The sequence below is a fragment of the Mauremys reevesii genome, linkage group 15 (assembly GCF_016161935.1).
Source record: "Mauremys reevesii isolate NIE-2019 linkage group 15, ASM1616193v1, whole genome shotgun sequence".
In the NCBI taxonomy this organism is placed as follows: domain Eukaryota; kingdom Metazoa; phylum Chordata; order Testudines; family Geoemydidae; genus Mauremys; species Mauremys reevesii.
The window spans coordinates 932,777-949,569 of record NC_052637.1 but is presented as its reverse complement, the minus strand read 5'-3'; the positions used below and the strand labels follow the sequence as shown (position 1 = coordinate 949,569).

The window sequence follows — 16,793 nt, the reverse complement described above, 5'->3', positions numbered from 1 at the left end:
TTATTGCCCAGAACAGGAACTTGAAGTTAGGTTTGGAAGAGATTTCCTGTGGCATAGTGTTAGTCTAAGTTGGTTGTCTTATGTGGATCCTTTTGGTTCCTGGTACACTTTCAGAACTGATTTTCTGGGTCTTTATTGATGTTAAAAATGGCTCTGGTCCAGAATGGGTTAATCATAGACTTATAAAAATGTGGGGCTGGAAGGGACCTTGAGAAGTCATCAAGTGCAGGCCCCTGCATGGTGGCAGGACCAACTGAACCTAAACCACTCCTGACAGGTGTTTGTCCAACTTATTTTTAAAAACTTCCAAAGATAGGGACTCCAGGCCGCCTTTGGAAACCTATTCCAGAGCTTAACTACTCCTAGAGTTGGAAAGTTTTGCCTATTATCTAACCTAAACACCCTTGCTGCAGATTAAGCCCATTACTCCTTGTCCTACCTTCAGTGGACATAGAGAACAATTGGTCACTGTCCTCTTGACCATATTGGAAGACTGTTATCGGGTTCCCCCTCAGTCTTCACTTCTCAAGAATAAAAATGCCCCATTTTTTTAACCTTTTCTCAGGAAAAGGGATGGGGATAAAATAAATTAGCCCAAGGAAACAACTCACCCAATATCTACTCACTCCAAACCCGCAGCCCCCTGCTATCCCCTCACAGCCCTCAGTTCCCTTCATTCCCCACAGCTCTGCCAATTCCCCCAATCTTGTCCCCCTCCCCTCCATGTCCCTGCTATCCCAGCTCTGGGCTCCCCCCATCCCACAGCACTGCCGATTCCCCCCAGCAGAAGTTCCCTTTCCCAGTTGTCACCCCAGATATCTATCCTCAAGGTACTGCAGTAATATTAGGCTTGGAAGGGTTCAAATATGTCGATAAAAGTTGCTAAACGTTGATTTCACTAAGCATGCACAAAGTGACCAAAAATATTTCCATCGGTAATAGTTGAAATATACAGATGGGCAAAGTAAGGAAAATCCTGCTTGTTCAAAGCTATTTACTTTGTATCTTTTGAGATGTGATGTTAGCAATTTGGGTTGTAACAGTTTATAAAACGTTAACTTAGGCTTTTTTCGATCTAACCTGACATTAAATAACCGTCTGACCCATCCCCACCTTTCCCTAAAGTTTAAATGAATAAAAGTTGAAGAAAGGGCTTAAAATGAACATGAAAAATATCACTCAAACTGACAAAGAAAGAAACACTGAGTTTTGCCAAGACTAAGTAATATGCGCTCAATGTTCTTTGTGACTCACGCAACTTAGGTCAACTGTGACCAACCGTGGCAACTAGAAATAACAAAACCCTATTGCCGCGTGACTATGAGAAGGAACCGAGGAACCTTAGGGCAATTTCAGACCCATCCCCCAGGAGGAACAAACATTTCCAGAGCTGTCAATAATGATCATAATCCAACCACATGTTGTCAGAACCAGGATCTCACCTGGAGCAGTTCTCACAAGCTAAGAAGGTTGCAGCATGGGCAGGATTTCAAAAGGAAACCTCCAAAAGTCTGCAAATGCTACGCAGAGGGGCGCTGTCCCCAGAGAAGTCGGTGCTGTTCTCCATGCCCCAGCAGGGCACTAGGGGGCGCTGTTCAGAAGGAATGGGGACACTCAATAGGGAGTCCTCTCCCTTTGCAGTCAATGCAGACCCAGATGTCCCAGCCTGGTCCTAGGAGGCACTAGGTGGTAGGGAGCAGGGCTTGGTAGGAGGTGATCTCCCCTTGAAGTCAGTGCTAACCCCAATACCCTAGCATGGTGTTGGGGGCACTGTGCTGCAGTGAGTGGGGGGGGGGCTCACTAGGGGGCACTCTCCCCTTTACTCCTGGGGAATTCTGCACCAAAAATTAAAAATTCTGCACCAGAAAACTAATAAGTCAGTGCAAAATATTTTAAAATTCTGCTAAAGCCTGCATATTTTACTTGGCAAAATAACACAATATAATCACACCTGTTTCAACTATTTTGGTAATTTCTTTCAAAATACCTGATGCCAAGTATGTCTGTAGCAATACAGACAACTAAAAAGATTCAGGAAGTGTTCTCTGACAAACCTATTTCTTCCTAGGCATATTAATACACAACTCGGAGTAATAATTCATTTACACTACAATACAGAGATGTATTTCTTAGCCCCTCAGAACCAGTGCAAAGGCTTGGGGGAGTCAGGGGTCACGGAGGTCAGAGGGAGAGGGAAGTAATTGCTGGGAAGGAGCCTGGGTGTGAACTTGGAGGGTTGCTGGGTGTGGGTGGGAGAAGTCTAGACCAGGTTTGGGCGGGGGCGGGGAGGGATTGTTAGGGAGCCTCTCCCAGGCAGACCCTGGCTGACCCGTAGCCTCTCTCATTCAATCAGGCACATCTGCCCCTGTCCCCACGTGGACCTACACACACACACACCCGTATGTTCTTCTACCTCCACTCAGTCACCCCTTCCTCCATGTGTCCCTGCACCCTCTTGCCCCTGTCCCTAGGTTGCCCTGCACTCCCCCTCAGCCCCTCTCTTCCCCCTGCTACCATGTGTCCCTGCACCCCCACTCCAATTCAGACCCCCCAATCTGTTCCCCCACTAGCCCTTATGAACCCCACTCTGTGACCCCCCCCAGCAGCCTCATGTGCCCCTCACTGTCCACCCCCCATCCCATATCCTGTGCCTTCCAACCTGGCCCTACCAGCATGGCCCTGTGAAGAAGGCAACCCCTTCTCTTCCCTACCCACAGCTGGGGCTGGCCCGGGAGTGGCTGCTCTCTGTTCTGGCACCACAGCAGCCCCTGGTGGCTGAAAGGCAGAACTGCAGCAGAATGTATTTTCTGCATGAATTCTGGGCAGAATTTCCCCAGGACCACCCCTTGCAACTGGGGCTGACTGAAATACTCCACTGGGGTGCTGAGCTGCAGGGTATGCTGGTTTTCACATGTGAAATAACCAACTCTCACTTCTCACTGAATATCCCCTAGCACTTTCCCTCATTGGAGGGATATAAACCCAGGCAACTGTCCAATCATCCCCTAGAGTTATTCCATTCTGCCCCTTCCTCTAAAATCCACTTCTCTTTTCTTTGGACATGAATTCCCCATTCACTTCCAAGTGCCCAGATGACCTTCCCCAGAGGTGGCTGCAATTCAGGGATCAGGGCACCTGCATCCCTAGAACTCTCACGCTGTTTACTCAACTGAGTCTCTGTTTCCAAACCCCTTGGCTCCAGACCCATCTGGCTGGCACAGATCCCACCCCCCTTTGTGTTTGCAGAGTCCAATGAGGGCACAAATTTGAGGATAAATAAGCCCCAGTGGCTGCTCCCTGGCTGTTATTCTCAGCACTGGAGGCTTCCCATTTCCCCAGCTTCCCCCGTTCACCTTTGTGCTGAGCTGAGAGACACAGAGAAAGCCACAACGCTGCAATTGCACCAAGGAGAAGGGCAGGTGAGTCTGTGCCACTGGCAAGCTAGGGACAGAGGGGCAAAGGGAGGGAATGAGGTAGAAAAGCAGCTGGAATTGGGATCACTCTAGGTAATTACCCATCTTGGGCCAGCCTATACTCTCCCCTGGTCCGAGGGCGCTGGGGGATATCAGCTGGCGGCTTCATGGGGGCCGAGCACAGGCGCGTATTTTGGCGCGCGCTACCCCCCCCCCACCTGCCTTCTGCTGCGGGCGGAGGGGAGGAGACCCGTGGCGCACGCTGTGCGCCCGCCCCCCCCCCCCTTGCAGCCCCTCCCTCCTCTGCCTGCTTTCCTTCTGGCTGCTTTTTCCTTCCTCTCCCTCCTCATCCTTCCCCCCCCTATCTGGGGCGGGATCTGTTAACTTCGGGCCACCTTCCACACCCTTCCGGTACTACCCTTTCCGCAGACCCCATTCTCAGACCTGAGAATAGAACCCAGGAGTCCAGACTCCCAGCCCACCCCCCTCCCCGCTCTAACCCATTAGAGCCCACTCCCCTCCCCGAGCTAGCGTCATGGTTGATGCCAATCTGGAAGTTGAGCAGGGAGTCAGAGAATGAGTGGTACACACCAAGGGGCTCTATTTGCTAACTGGGATCTAGTCTGAAGTACGGAGCTCCCTTCTGATGGCTGTAATTAGGTGGCTGGGACTAGATGGGACCCAGAGCCCCCTAGAGGAGAATGACCCCATATCCTGTTCCCGATAACTCCCTCTGGGGCGGTTTCCCTTACAGCTGCCAGGATGCTGGGACTCTTCCCCATGCTCCCCTGTCTGCTCCTCCTCTCCCTGACGGGCCCCAGCTCTGGTTCCAATGACAATGGCACTGTGGTGCTCACCACCAGCGGCCCCATCCGGGGCAAGCGCCTCCAGGTCGGCTCCGGCACAGTGACGGCCTTCCTGGGCATCCCCTACGCCGAGCCCCCCGTGGGGGCCTTGCGCTTCCAGAAACCACTTCCCCACCAGCCCTGGAGCCAAGTCCTGGAGACCACCGGCTTCGGCAACACCTGCCACCAGCCTCCACTCCCTGGTTACCCTCAGGCTGATGTCTGGACACCCAAAATGCCACAGTCCGAGGACTGCCTCTTTCTCAACATCTGGGTGCCCCATCCCCAGCCTAATGGGACGGCCCCCATTTTCATCTGGATCCACGGTGGGTGGTTCTTCACAGGGGCAGCCTCCCTCGATGTCTATGACGGGCGCTTCTTAGCCGCCACTGAGAACGTGATCGTGGCCTCCATGAACTACCGGCTGGGGGCGTTGGGTTTCCTGTCTCTGCCCCCGGCTGCCCCAGGGAACGCCGGCCTGTGGGACCAGCGCCTGGCACTGCGCTGGCTGCAGGACAATGCAGCCGCCTTCGGAGGGAACCCAGCCCGTTTCCTCCTTTTGGGCCAGGACGCTGGGGCTGCGTCAATCGGCTTTCACCTCCTCTCCCCGGGGAGCCGGCCCCTCTTCACTCGCGCTGTGCTGCAGAGCGGAGCCCCGAACGGACCCTGGGCTTGGATTTCACTTGAAGAGGCCCAGGAGAGAGGCCAGAGGCTGGGCCAGCTGCTGGGCTGCCCCGATGGTAACAGCACAGCCCTGGTGGGCTGCCTGCAGGGGAAGGAACCCGGTGAGTTCTCCAAACACGAGTTCTCCATCTTGAACCACAAGAAGCAACTGAGGCTGCCCTTTGTGCCGACACCAGATGGGGATTTCCTCCCTGATACACCACCAAGACTCCTGCAGGCTGAGCACGGCCAGCGGATACGTGTCGGGGTTGGTTTCAACACCAACGAAGGCTCCTACATATTATACTTTGCTGCCTCTAGTCTCAACCTGGAAAACGCCAGCTCCATCGGCTGGGAGGAGCTGCTGCAGGTGGTGAGGCTGATAGTGCCAGGGGTGCCAGACGAGGCCATCCAAGCTATGGCACAATGGTACATCCAGGAGGGGGAGGAGCAGGGAGAGGCACGGTACCGATGGGCCATGGAACAGATCGCTGGTGACTATGTCGTTGTGTGCCCGATACTGGAGGTGGCAAGGCAAGAGGCAGAGGCTGGAAATCCTGTGTACACCTACCACTTCGCCCACCGTAGCAGCGGCTTGTCTATACCTGAATGGATGGGGGTGCCATCGGGCTCTGAGATTCCCTACGAGTTTGGGACCCTGGCATCCGTGGTAGGATCCAATTACACAGAGGCTGAGGTAGCGCTCAGCCACAGAGTGATGTATTACGCTGCGTTGTACGCCTGGAGCGGGTAAGGGAATCCCCCACAATCCTCTTGTCTCCCCGATCCAGACCATGAGAGCAGCTGTAACTCTTTGGCCACGTGTCCGCCACATCCAGGAACCCCCGGCTCAAAGCCATGGCAAAGAAGGGGTCTCTGAAAAACAGATAATCTATTTGGGTGAACCCCCTGACCCAGAGCTGAACTTATTTCAGGGAGGTAAAATCTCAGCTTTCCAGATTAGGGATAATTCCCTTCTTCCCACATCAGTATGTCACTGGCCCTGCGAACACACCCAAGGAAACAAGGATTTCAGCTAGTGGTGAATGATCTCAGAGCTCTGCCTGCCCTTTCCCAGCCCTGCCACACAAACTCAGGGGAGGTTTATGCTACAAACACTATACAGGCATGGCTACATCAGCTCATCATGTCGATATAGCCTGCAGTAGCAAACGGTAGAGCATAGATAAAAAGACTTGCTCCCTTGCAACAAAAATAAGCAAGCAAACCCCCCAAAAAACCCTCTTCAATATTCCCCATTCTGGTCCTAATCACCCAGCATGGGCTAATTTCTTCCCAGATTAGGGAAGGGAAGGCAGCTGTGAAAAAACAAAAACATAATATACCACAAATGGAAGAAAGGAGACATTTATAGTAATGAGTATAAATCAGACATTAGGAATTGTAGAAAATTGATAAGGGAAGCAAAGAAGCATATGGAGAACTCTATAGCCAGCAGCATTTAGGACAATAAGGAGTTCTCTGACGATATTAGGAACAAAAAGAATCCTCACAATAGAATTGGTCCATTACTAAATGGAAATGGTAATGCAGAAAAGGCAGAAGCATTCAATAAATAAATCTGGGAAAAAACAAATGATGCACAAATAATGTAGTCTCATTCCATGGTAATGATAACACTCTTTCCATTCCACTAGTATCTCTGGAAGCTTTTAAACAGAAGCTACTAAAGTTAGACATTTTTAAATCAACAGGTCCAGATAATTTATATCCAAATGTTTTGAAAGAGCTGGCTGAGGTACTCACTGGCCTGTTAACACTGATTTTCAGTATATTGTGGCGCACTGGGGAAGATCCAGAAGATTGGAAGAAAGCTAATGTCATGCCAATTTATAAGAAGGTTAAATGGGATCACCTGGGTAATTATAGGGTGTTGATAAATTGGAAAGGGTCCAGAGATAGGGTGACCAGATGTCAAAACTGAAGTATCGGGATATGGGTGGAGGGTGGAGGGGAGAGAGAGACTGTGCACGGGAGCCTTTGCTTGTTTGTCCAGTGTCCCGACCTAACATCAATCGGGACGCGGGACAAACAAGCAAATATCGGGACATCTGGTCACCCTATTCAGAGAAGAGCCACAAGAATGTCTAAGGGGTTAGAAACCTTTCCTTATAGCGATAAACTTAAGGATCTCAATCTATGTAGCTTAGCTAAGAGAAGTTTAAGGGGCCTATAAATACCTACTTGGGGACCAAATCTTTAATAACTGGTCTTCAGTCTAGCAGAGAAAGGTCTGACATGATCTAAAGGTGGGGAGCCAAAGCAAGATAAATTCAGACTTCAAATAAGGTATAAATGTTTGACCGTTAGAGTAATTAATGATTGGAACAATTTTCTAAGGGTCATGGCAGATTCTCCATCACTAATGATTTTAAAATTAAGTTTGGCTCTTTTTATATAAGATCTACTCTAGGAACTGTTAAGGGGAACAACTGTGGCCTGTATTATACGGCAGGTTATACTAGATGATCACAATAGTCTCTTCTGGCCCTGGACTCTAGGGAGGGCCACTCTCTCGCCCCTCCCCCATGTGTTCGAACACATACCCTGTTCACATCCCCGCAGTCCCACAACCAATGGGACACAGACATGGGGAAATCCCTGACTGTGCAGCTTTGGGCACTGCATGGAGCACCTGGGAGGTCTGCAAATTACAGCTACCAGCTGGCTGCCTCCAACATCATTCCTACAGGCAACATCCCTGCTAGTTGCCCGTCTTCATGTTCAGGGAGGCCATCTTAACTGAGGGCTAGTCTACACTTACCTGCCGGGTCGACGCGGTGAGTTCAACTTCTTGGAAGCGCTCCCGTTGACTCTGGTACTCCACCACTGCAAACGGCGGTGGCGGAGTCGACCTTGGAGCTGCGGAGTTCGGTTCCGCGGCGTCTGGACGGGTGAGTACTTCGAACTAGGGTACTTCGAATTCAGCTATGCTATTCACGTAGCTGAATTTGCGTACCCTAGTTCGACCCCCGTTCTTAGTGTAGACCAGGCCGGAGGGTAGTCATTGGCTTCTGTCCCTTTGGAAACCAGGGGGAAAGGTAGCCATCTTCCTTGAGGGCAGCCTGTGGCTTCTGCCTCCTTAAGAACAATGGCGAGTGGTGGCCATCTTTCCCAGGAACAACCTGGCTGCCATGTGCAAGGGCCGTAGGCAAATGGCAGCTGACTCAGGGCAGCTGGTGGCTTCAATCTCCTTGATCACAGTGAGATATGGTGGTCATTTTTTGTAAAGGCAGCATCCTAGTTGAAAGGACAAGTGAGAGACGCCATCTTAATTAAGAGCAAAACTTGACACTCCCTCCCAGTTCAGATCCTCCTATCTATGCCCCTGCATTCCCTATCCATGCCCCCCTCACCCCGCATGTTGCTCTGCTCCCCACACTGGCCTTTCCTGTCTGTGAGCACTAAGGATGCCCATCTTCTCTGAGGGAAGCCTGGCTTCAGTCCCATTGCAAACAATGGAAAACAGTGACCATCTTCCCTAGGGGAAATCTCATTTTACAAAGAGTCTCAGCCCAATGGCAGCTATTATTACTCAGGGCGGCCTGTGGCTTCAATCTCATGGAGAACAATGGAATAAAGTGGCCATGTTTATAAAGGGCAACCTGTAGCATCACCCCATGTGAAAAGACTGGCAGGCACCACCCTTCTTAACTGAGGGCAGCCTCTGGCTTCACTCTCATTTGCAACAACATGGGATGGCAGCCATTTTGGAAAGAGGCCAAACTTTTCAAGTTGGCTCATAATCACCCCTGCATCCGGGATGTTAGACACCAGCTGGGGCACATTCCTGTCCCCACCAAGCCACAGTACTAACCTCAGTGGGGCATGTTCATTTTCCATGCAGGAAACCCATGGTGGGGGAGGGCAGCGAGAAGCAGTGGCCCGCATACGACCCCGCAAAGGAGAACTTTGAGCGCATCGCCCTGAAGCCGCCCAAGCCTCAGACGGCATCATCCGCCTCGCGCTGTGAATTCTTGGCATCACTGCTGTCAGAGAAACCAAAGGCCCCAGGTGAGCATCAGCGGGATGAGAGGATGATGGCCCTAGAGGGGAAAGGCCCTGTCTCTCCCCACCCCTCTCAGCCACCCTTGGGCTGGATTGGAGAAGGCTCCCCTCTAGAAGCAAAAGATCCAGGCTCACATTCCCATTTCCATGGGCTCTTCTGGTCTCCTAGAGATGCTCCATTCTCCTGTCTGGGGTAGAACTTGCATATCCTGGGAACTCCAGATCCCATCGGCTGTGGGGCAGCCTCAGGTTCTACCCCATCTTCTGTTGCTCAGCCCCTCTGGGTCGGAGGATGACACCCATGTTTCCTCTCCAAGGTCTCCTCATGTAGCTCCCATTTCAGGGGAGGAGGCATGAGCTCAGACAGAGGGATTCCCAGTAGGGTGAGTGGGGATTGAGGGAAGGATCAAGGACACTGTGGGCTGAGGGTAAGTGGCCTGTAATGACACAGAAGAGAAAGGCGGCAATGAAAGAATGACGTGCAGCTGGCTCTGGGGAGGGATGCTGCTGCTGTGTAACTGTGTAAGACGGGGATTCAAGGAGAATCCAATAGCCACTGGGAATCCTGTATGCCAGGGGCCCTCTTATGGGAGGCAGAACAGACCCTTGCATGTTGGACTCTGGGGTAACGGACACTGGGAAACACGGGAACTCCAGCAGAACAGCGTCCCCTACTGGTAGAATACAGCACTGGATGGCACTAAATGTGGGGGGACGGCCTTCGCCTGACCCCCCCCCCATGCCACTCTTTGCATAAAAGCGCCCCGTAGTGCACAGACATTATCACTGATCATAAGGGGTGAGCATCCCATACTGAGCCTGTGCAGCACCTGGTTTTCACTGCAGGTCTCCTCTCCTGTTTACAAGTAGACCAACCCCCGCATAGTCTGAACTCATCCCCGCTGCTGTTAACCCCACTCATTGTGTGTCCCACAGGAGCAGACGTGCCCAGCCTGGGGGGCCGTGAATGAAGAGCTGAGCAATTACAATCCCCTAAAGGGGGGGGGAACCCTCCCTGCAGACAAGAGCCTCCAGTTCCTGTTAGTGCCTGCAATTCATTAACGAGGATCCTGCTAATGAACCAGCTGGGAATCCATGGATTGACCCTCCCTCAGCAATTCCTCCATCCCCAGTGCATTAAAGCATATTCAGTCTGGAGACAAAACCCTGGTGTGTGAGGTTGACCAGCTGCTCCTGAGCAGGAGACAGAGAGAGTGTTGGCACGATGGGAGTTGTGTTGAGTTAATGGGGAACAAAGATTACATAGGGGGTAAATGCTGCTCTGGTGTTTGAAGAGGCAAATGACAAAATGCAGACATCACACTGCACCCAAAGATATGGAACCCAGGAGTCCTGACTCCAGCCTCCCCGGTCTAACCAACTAGACCCCAATCCCCTCCAAGTTCTGAGATAGAACCCGGCATCTTGACTTCCAGCTCACACGTCTCTAACCTTTAGACCCCTTCTCGTCCCCAGACAGTGGACAACACCCAGGAATCCTAACTCCCAGCCCCCCTCTTCTCTAACCGCTAGAGACCACTCCCCTCCCAGTCCTTGGGAGAGAACCCAGGAATCCTGACCCCCCACCCTCTGTGCTCTAACCCACTAGCCCCAAGCCCCTCCTTGATGGTGCTCAGTGGACTGTGAGGAAGAACCGTACACACCAGGGAGTCTAAGGAAATCGGTGGTTTATTGATGATATTTGTGGGCCATTATACAATACAAGCCACAGAGACAGATCTTTTCTCAGCCAGCTGGCAGGGTCTGGGGAGGAGGCTAAGTGGGGATAGGGATAGGGAGAGTTCCCCACATGCACACAGCACCCTCTCCCCATGACCCCCAGCCCTGCACAGATCCCCTCTGAGGGGCAGGGACTCTGTGGTCCAATCAGCCCTCAGCCTCCCTGCTCAGGGGCTGGTGGGGTTTGGGACAGAGGCCCTGGTCCACCTCGGGGTTCGGCTGAGCCTCCACAACTCAGTGCGCACTGATGGAAATGACAAAATCTGGAACCAGAGCCCTTGAGAGCATCACGGCCCCATGTCCCTTTCCCCATCCCCTGAACCAGCTGGTTCCCGCCCCTCCTCACTTCAGATCCAGCATCCCCTAGAGGGGAAAGGCCCATGTTCAACCACCTAATCATTGTCCCAGTAACCAGGGCTGGTGGCACAGACCCCTAGAGCACATGAGATTGGCACAACTCTTGCAGAACGGCCATCCCCTGGAAGGGCAAGCCCCCCAGATCCTGACTGCCAGCATGCCTTTCATAGGCCTGGTCTACACTACGCGATTTAACGCCACACCCGTCCACACTAAGAGGCCCTTTATATCGATATGAAGGGCTCTTTAAACCGGTTTCTTTACTCCTCCCTAACAAGAGGAGTAGCGCTAATACCGGTATTACCATATTGGATTAGGCCGCAAATCGACGGTATTGGCCTCCGGGCGGTATCCCACAGTGCACCACTGTGACCGCTCTGGACAGCAGTCTGAACTCGGATGCAGTGGCCAGGTAGACAGGAAAAGCCCCACGAACTTTTGAATATCATTTCCTGTTTGCCCAGCGTGGAGCTCTGATCAGCATGGGTGGCGATGCAGTCCGAAATCCAAATCCAAAAAGAGCTCCAGCATGGACCGTACGGATGTGATCGCTGTATGGGCAGGCAAATCTGTTCTATCAGAGCTCCGTTACAGAAGATGAAATTCCAAAGCATTTTTAAAAAATCTCCAGACAGAGGCCCCAGCAGGGACTCAGCACACTGCTGTGTGACAAGCATAACGGAAAGCCAAAGAATCAAATGGACGCTCATGGAGGGAGGGAGGGGGGACTGAGGACTCAAGCTGTCCCACAGTTCCTGCAGTCTCCGAAAAGTATTTGCATTCTTGGCTGAGCTCCCAATGGCTGTAGTGTCAAACACATTGTCCGCAGTGGTTCAGGGCATAGCTCATCAATTTACCCTCCACACACCCACCCCCAGAAGTAAAAGGGAAAAAAATCGTCTCTTGACTCTTTTAAATGTCACCCTATGTCTACTGAATGCTGCTGGTAGACGCGATGCTGCGGCAGTGAATTGCAGCATCCTCTTTCCCCCTCCCTGGTGGCTGATGGTGCAATATGACTGGTATCCATCATCATCATCAGCCTTGTGGCAGACGGTGCTGTGCAGAAGGACTGGTATCCGTCCTCATCATCAGCCCATGAGTGCTCCTGGCTGACCTCATGTGAGGTCGGCCAGGGGCGCCAGGGTAAAAAACTCCTGGTCATTCCCAGTAGATAGTACAGAACGGCTGGTAACTGTCTTCATCATAGCAACTGGGGGCTGAACTCCATCAGCCCCCGCCCTTCATGTGTAAAGAAAAGATTCTGTACTGCCTGGACTATCATAGCAGCGGGATGCTGGGCTCCTCTCCCCCACACTGCTTAATGTCCTGTCTGGACTATCATAGCAGCTGGAGGCTGCCTTCCCCTCATTTTATCTCACTAACAAGTCACTGTTTCTTATTCCTGCATTCTTTATTACTTCATCATACAAATGGGGGAACACTGCAACGGTAGCCCAGGAAGGCTGGGGGAGGAGGGAAGCAACAGGTGGGGTTGTTGCAGGGGCACCCCCTGTGAATGGCATGCGGCTCATCATTTCTGCGGGATCTGACACAGAGCAGCTGTGCTCTCTGGTTCTCTGATACACTGGTTCTCTAATACACTTGACCCATATTCTAGGCAGGACTGATTCTATTTTTAGATACCATAAAGGAGAGATTGACTCAGGGAGTCATTCCCATTTTTGTCTTTTGCGCCCCCGGCCGACGTCAACCAGGGGCACCTATGACAGCAGCAGACAGTACAGTACAGAAGGACTGGTAACCGTCATCTCATTGCCAATTTACAATGGCAGCAGACGGTACAGAACGACCAATAACCGTTTCTGCTATCATACAAAAGCAAATGAATGCTGCTGTGTAGCGCTGCTGTATCGCCTCCGTCAGCGGCATCTAGTACACATACAGTGACAGTGACAAAAGGCAAAACAGGCTCCATGGTTGCCATGCTATGGCGTCTGCCAGGGCAATCCAGGGAAAAAGGGCGTGAAATGATTGTCTGCCGTTGCTTTCCCAGAGGAAGGAGTGACTGATGACATTTACCCAGAACCACCCGCAACAATGATTTTTGCCCCATCAGGCACTGGGATCTCAACCCAGAATTCCAGCAATTGAAGGTGCTTAGAAAAGGTTTTCTGTAGCGTAGCGTTGTTCTCAGTTAGTTGTGCTGTGTGTGCCATTCTGGTTGCCTGAGTGGCTTCAGAACCATGTGCTCTGGGTCTTTTTGGTGTTAAAATGGTTCTGGCCCAGAACGGGTCAAGAACAGCATGTTATTCGTCTCTTCTCATGGCTAAACTATTGCTCTTTAGTGTCTCTATCAGTAGCTGCTGGGTTTTGCATCAATTTTATTGGTTAACATGCCACTCCGGCTCACTCTGACTTTTCCATGCTCAACAAGGAAAGCGCCAGCAGCTTGTTTGGATCAACAGGAGAGCAAACAGGATGGGGATAAATGAAATTAGCCCCAGGGGAAATGCCAGCGGACATCTACTCATTCCTTAACCGGAGCCCACTGCTATCCCAATGCTAAGATACCCCTACTGCCCACAGCTCTATTGATGATGTTCAATCCCCACCCACAGCCCCCTGCTGTCCCTGCCCTGGGCTCTTCTCCCACAGCTCTGCTAGTGCCCCTCAGTCATGACCTCCAGCCCTCTGCTATACTAGCCCTGTGCTCCCCCGTTTAGCAACTCTGCTGCTGCCCCTAAATCCCACCCTGCATCACTCCCCCTCCGTGTTGCTACCCCAGATATCTGTGTTAAATCGACTGCAGCGTTATTAGGCTTTCAAGGATTAGAATATATTGGCAAATGTTACTAAACATTGGTTTCACCGTGCATGCACAACCGAATGAAAAAATAGTTCCATCTATAATAATTGAGATTTACCGATAGGTGAAGTAAGGAACGTGCTGTTTACTTTGTATCTTTTGAGTTTTATTAGCTTCTGAAATGTTAAGTTTTTGAATCTCACCTGTCATTAAATAACTGTCTGCCCCCCAAGCCCCATCATTTCACAGAACCGTGAACATTTAAATGTATAAACATTGAAAACCAGTCTTAAAAATGAACATTGATATTACCCACCGAAATTACAAAGGAACAAAGGTTGAGTTCTGCCAAGCTTAAGTAATATTCACTCCGTGTTCTGCTGTAACTCTCCCAACTTAGGTCAGTCGTGATCAACTTGTGACAACGTTGGCAACTAAAAATAACAAAACCTCTCTTGGCAAGCGAGTATGAGAAGGAACCCAGGGCCCTTAGGGCAATTTCAAATCCATCCCCCAAGAGGAATGAACATTGCCCGAGCTGTCAGTAATGATCTTGACCCAACCACATGTTCTCAGAGCCAGGATCTCACCTGGAGCAGCTGTCATAAGCAAAGCTGGTTCTGGCAAGGGCAGGATGTCTAAACGAGACCTCAGAAAGTCAGCAGGTGCTACAGGCAGGAGGGTAGGGGAGGTCTCACCTGACAGACAATGCTTATTCTGATACTCCAATGAGGAATAAAGGGGCTCTGTGATACAGGGAGCAGGGTGGAAATCTCAGTAGGGGGCAGTCTTCCCTAGCAGTGAGGGCTGGTTTGAAAGCCCCAGTGTGGTGCTAGGGATTGTTGTGCTGCATGGAGTGGGGTGGGAGCTCACTAGGGGGTGCTCCCCTTGCAGCCACTGCAGACCCCAATGCCCCACTCTGTCATTGTACATCCCCTGGCACTTTCTCTCCTCAGTGAGGTATGAACCCTGTTTTCCTGGCAAAATGCCACTTTTAGCTGGTCTATTCTTCCCCCTCCTCTGAAATCCACTTGTGCTTTGTTTGGACACAGGATCCTTCTACAATGAAAGCTTTTGAGACGTTGGGATGAACCAGTATGGGTGCTGTAGGAAGGGTAAGTTTCAGCTGATTGAATACATGCTGGGCCTCAGTAGACCAATGGAACCGGGCATTTTTCTGGAGGAGAATGGTCAGGGGCTCAATTTGTTTTGAAAAGTTCAGGATAAATCATTGATAAAAGTTGGCAAACACCAGGAAGTGTTGCAGGTCACATACTCTGTGTATGTGTGGGGTGGGGGAAGGGTGGAGGGGCCGTGGCGGGTCAGCCAATCTTGGAGAGCTTGGGTCCATCTGGATCCCTTCTGCAGATAAGATGAAGCTCAAGAACTCTGTGGAGGCCTGATTAAAGGCACACTTTGCTAGCTTGGTGTAAAGGCCATGTTACTATAAGTCATTGGTCCCCAACGCGGTGCCTGCGTCCGCCATGGCGCCCACCGGGGCATCTATGTGCACCTGTCTACTGACAAGGGAGCACCCCACCGCCAAGGAGTGCAGCCGCTGGACAATCAGCTGCCGAAATGCCACCAAGAAGCGGCAACATGAAGAAGCGTCGCTGCCGAAATGCCGCTGCTCGGTGGCATTTTGGCAGAGATGCTTCTTGGCGTTGCCGCTTCTTGGAGGCATTTTGTCGGCTGCTTGTCTGGTAGCCGTGCTCCTTGGCAGCATTTTGGTGGCCACTCATCCAGCGCCCACTGCACTGAAAGGTTGGGAACCAGCGCCATAAGTATGCCAGGACCATTCGGACATGAGCGTAGTCGGCCCAGCCTGCCTGCAAAGTGCCACTCATCTTGTCAGAGCAGGAGAAATAATAATAGATACAGCAGTTAACGATGGGAGAAATGATGGTTCAGTGCTTCTTCAACTGAGCTCTGAGTTGATCTGAGAGAACTGAGCCATAAGGGGGTGGGATAGCTCAGTGGTTTGAACATTAGTCTGCTAAACCCAGGGTTGTGAGCTCAATCCTAGAAGGGTTCGTTTAGGGATCTGGGGCAAAAATCTGTCTGGGGATCAGTCCTGCTTTGAGATGGGGTTGGACTAGATGACCTCCTGAGGTCCCTTCCAACCCTGATGTTCTATGAAAGGCATGCTGGAAGTCAGGATCTGGGGTCTTGCCCTTCCAGGGGATGGCTGCTCTGCAAGAGTTGTGCCAATCTCATGTGCTCTAGGGGTCTGAGCCACCAGCCCTGGTAACTGGGACAATGATTAGGTGGTTGAACATGGGCCTTTCCCCTCTAGGGGATCCTGGATCTGAAGTGAGGAGGGGCGGGAACCAGCTGGTTCAGGGGATGGGGAAAGGGACATGGGGCCTTCATGCTCTCAAGGGCTCTGGTTCCAGATTTTGTCATTTCCATCAGTGCGCACTGAGTTGTGGAGACTCAGCCCAACCTCGAGGTGAACCAGGGCCTCTCTCCCAAACCCCACCAGCCCCTGAGCAGGGAGGCTGAGGGCTGATTGGACCACAGAGTCCCTGCCTCTCAGAGGGGATCTGTGCAGGGCTGGGGGTCATGGGGAGAGGGTGCTGTGTGCATGTGGGGCACTCTCCCTATCCCTATCCCCACTTAGCCTCCTCCCCAGACCCTGCCAGCTGGCTGAGAAAAGATCTGTCTCTGTGGCTTGTATTGTCTAATGGCTCACAAATGTCATCAATAAACCACCGATTTCCTTAAAGTCCCTGGTGTGTACGGTTCTTCCTCACAGTCCACTGAGCACCATCAAGGAGGGGATTGGGGCTAGTGGGTTAGAGCACAGAGGGTGGGAGTCAGGATTCCTGGGTTCTCTCCCAAAGACTGGAAGGGGAGTGGTCTCTAGCAGGGCCGGCTCTAGACCCCAGCGTGCCAAGCGCATTCTTGGGGCGGCGTCCCGCGGGAGGGCGGTAGGCGGCTCCGGTGGACCTCCCGCAGGCATGCCTGCGGAGG

The 16,793-nt window shown here is 51.8% G+C and overlaps 1 protein-coding gene across 1 annotated transcript; it reads left to right on the top strand.

Annotated features, from left to right (window-relative positions):
- Nucleotides 1-4,175: 4,175 nt before the first annotated feature.
- On the top strand, nt 4,176-9,996 carry LOC120383605 (acetylcholinesterase-like). The gene is made up of 3 exons (XM_039501761.1): nt 4,176-5,671; nt 8,790-8,956; nt 9,887-9,996. Exons 1-3 carry the CDS (start codon nt 4,176-4,178, stop codon nt 9,919-9,921), a joined length of 1,698 nt encoding a protein of 565 aa, XP_039357695.1. The 3' UTR covers nt 9,922-9,996.
- The last annotated feature ends 6,797 nt before the right edge of the window (nt 9,997-16,793 follow it).

Coding starts and splice junctions, on each gene's coding strand:
- LOC120383605 (XM_039501761.1), top strand. CDS start 4,176: ATGCTGGGACTCTTCCCCATGCTCCCCTGTCTGCTCCTCCTCTCCCTG. Junction 5,672..8,789: donor GCGTTGTACGCCTGGAGCGG/GTAAGGGAATCC, acceptor TTTTCCATGCAG/GAAACCCATGGTGGGGGAGG. Junction 8,957..9,886: donor AGAGAAACCAAAGGCCCCAG/GTGAGCATCAGC, acceptor TGTGTCCCACAG/GAGCAGACGTGCCCAGCCTG.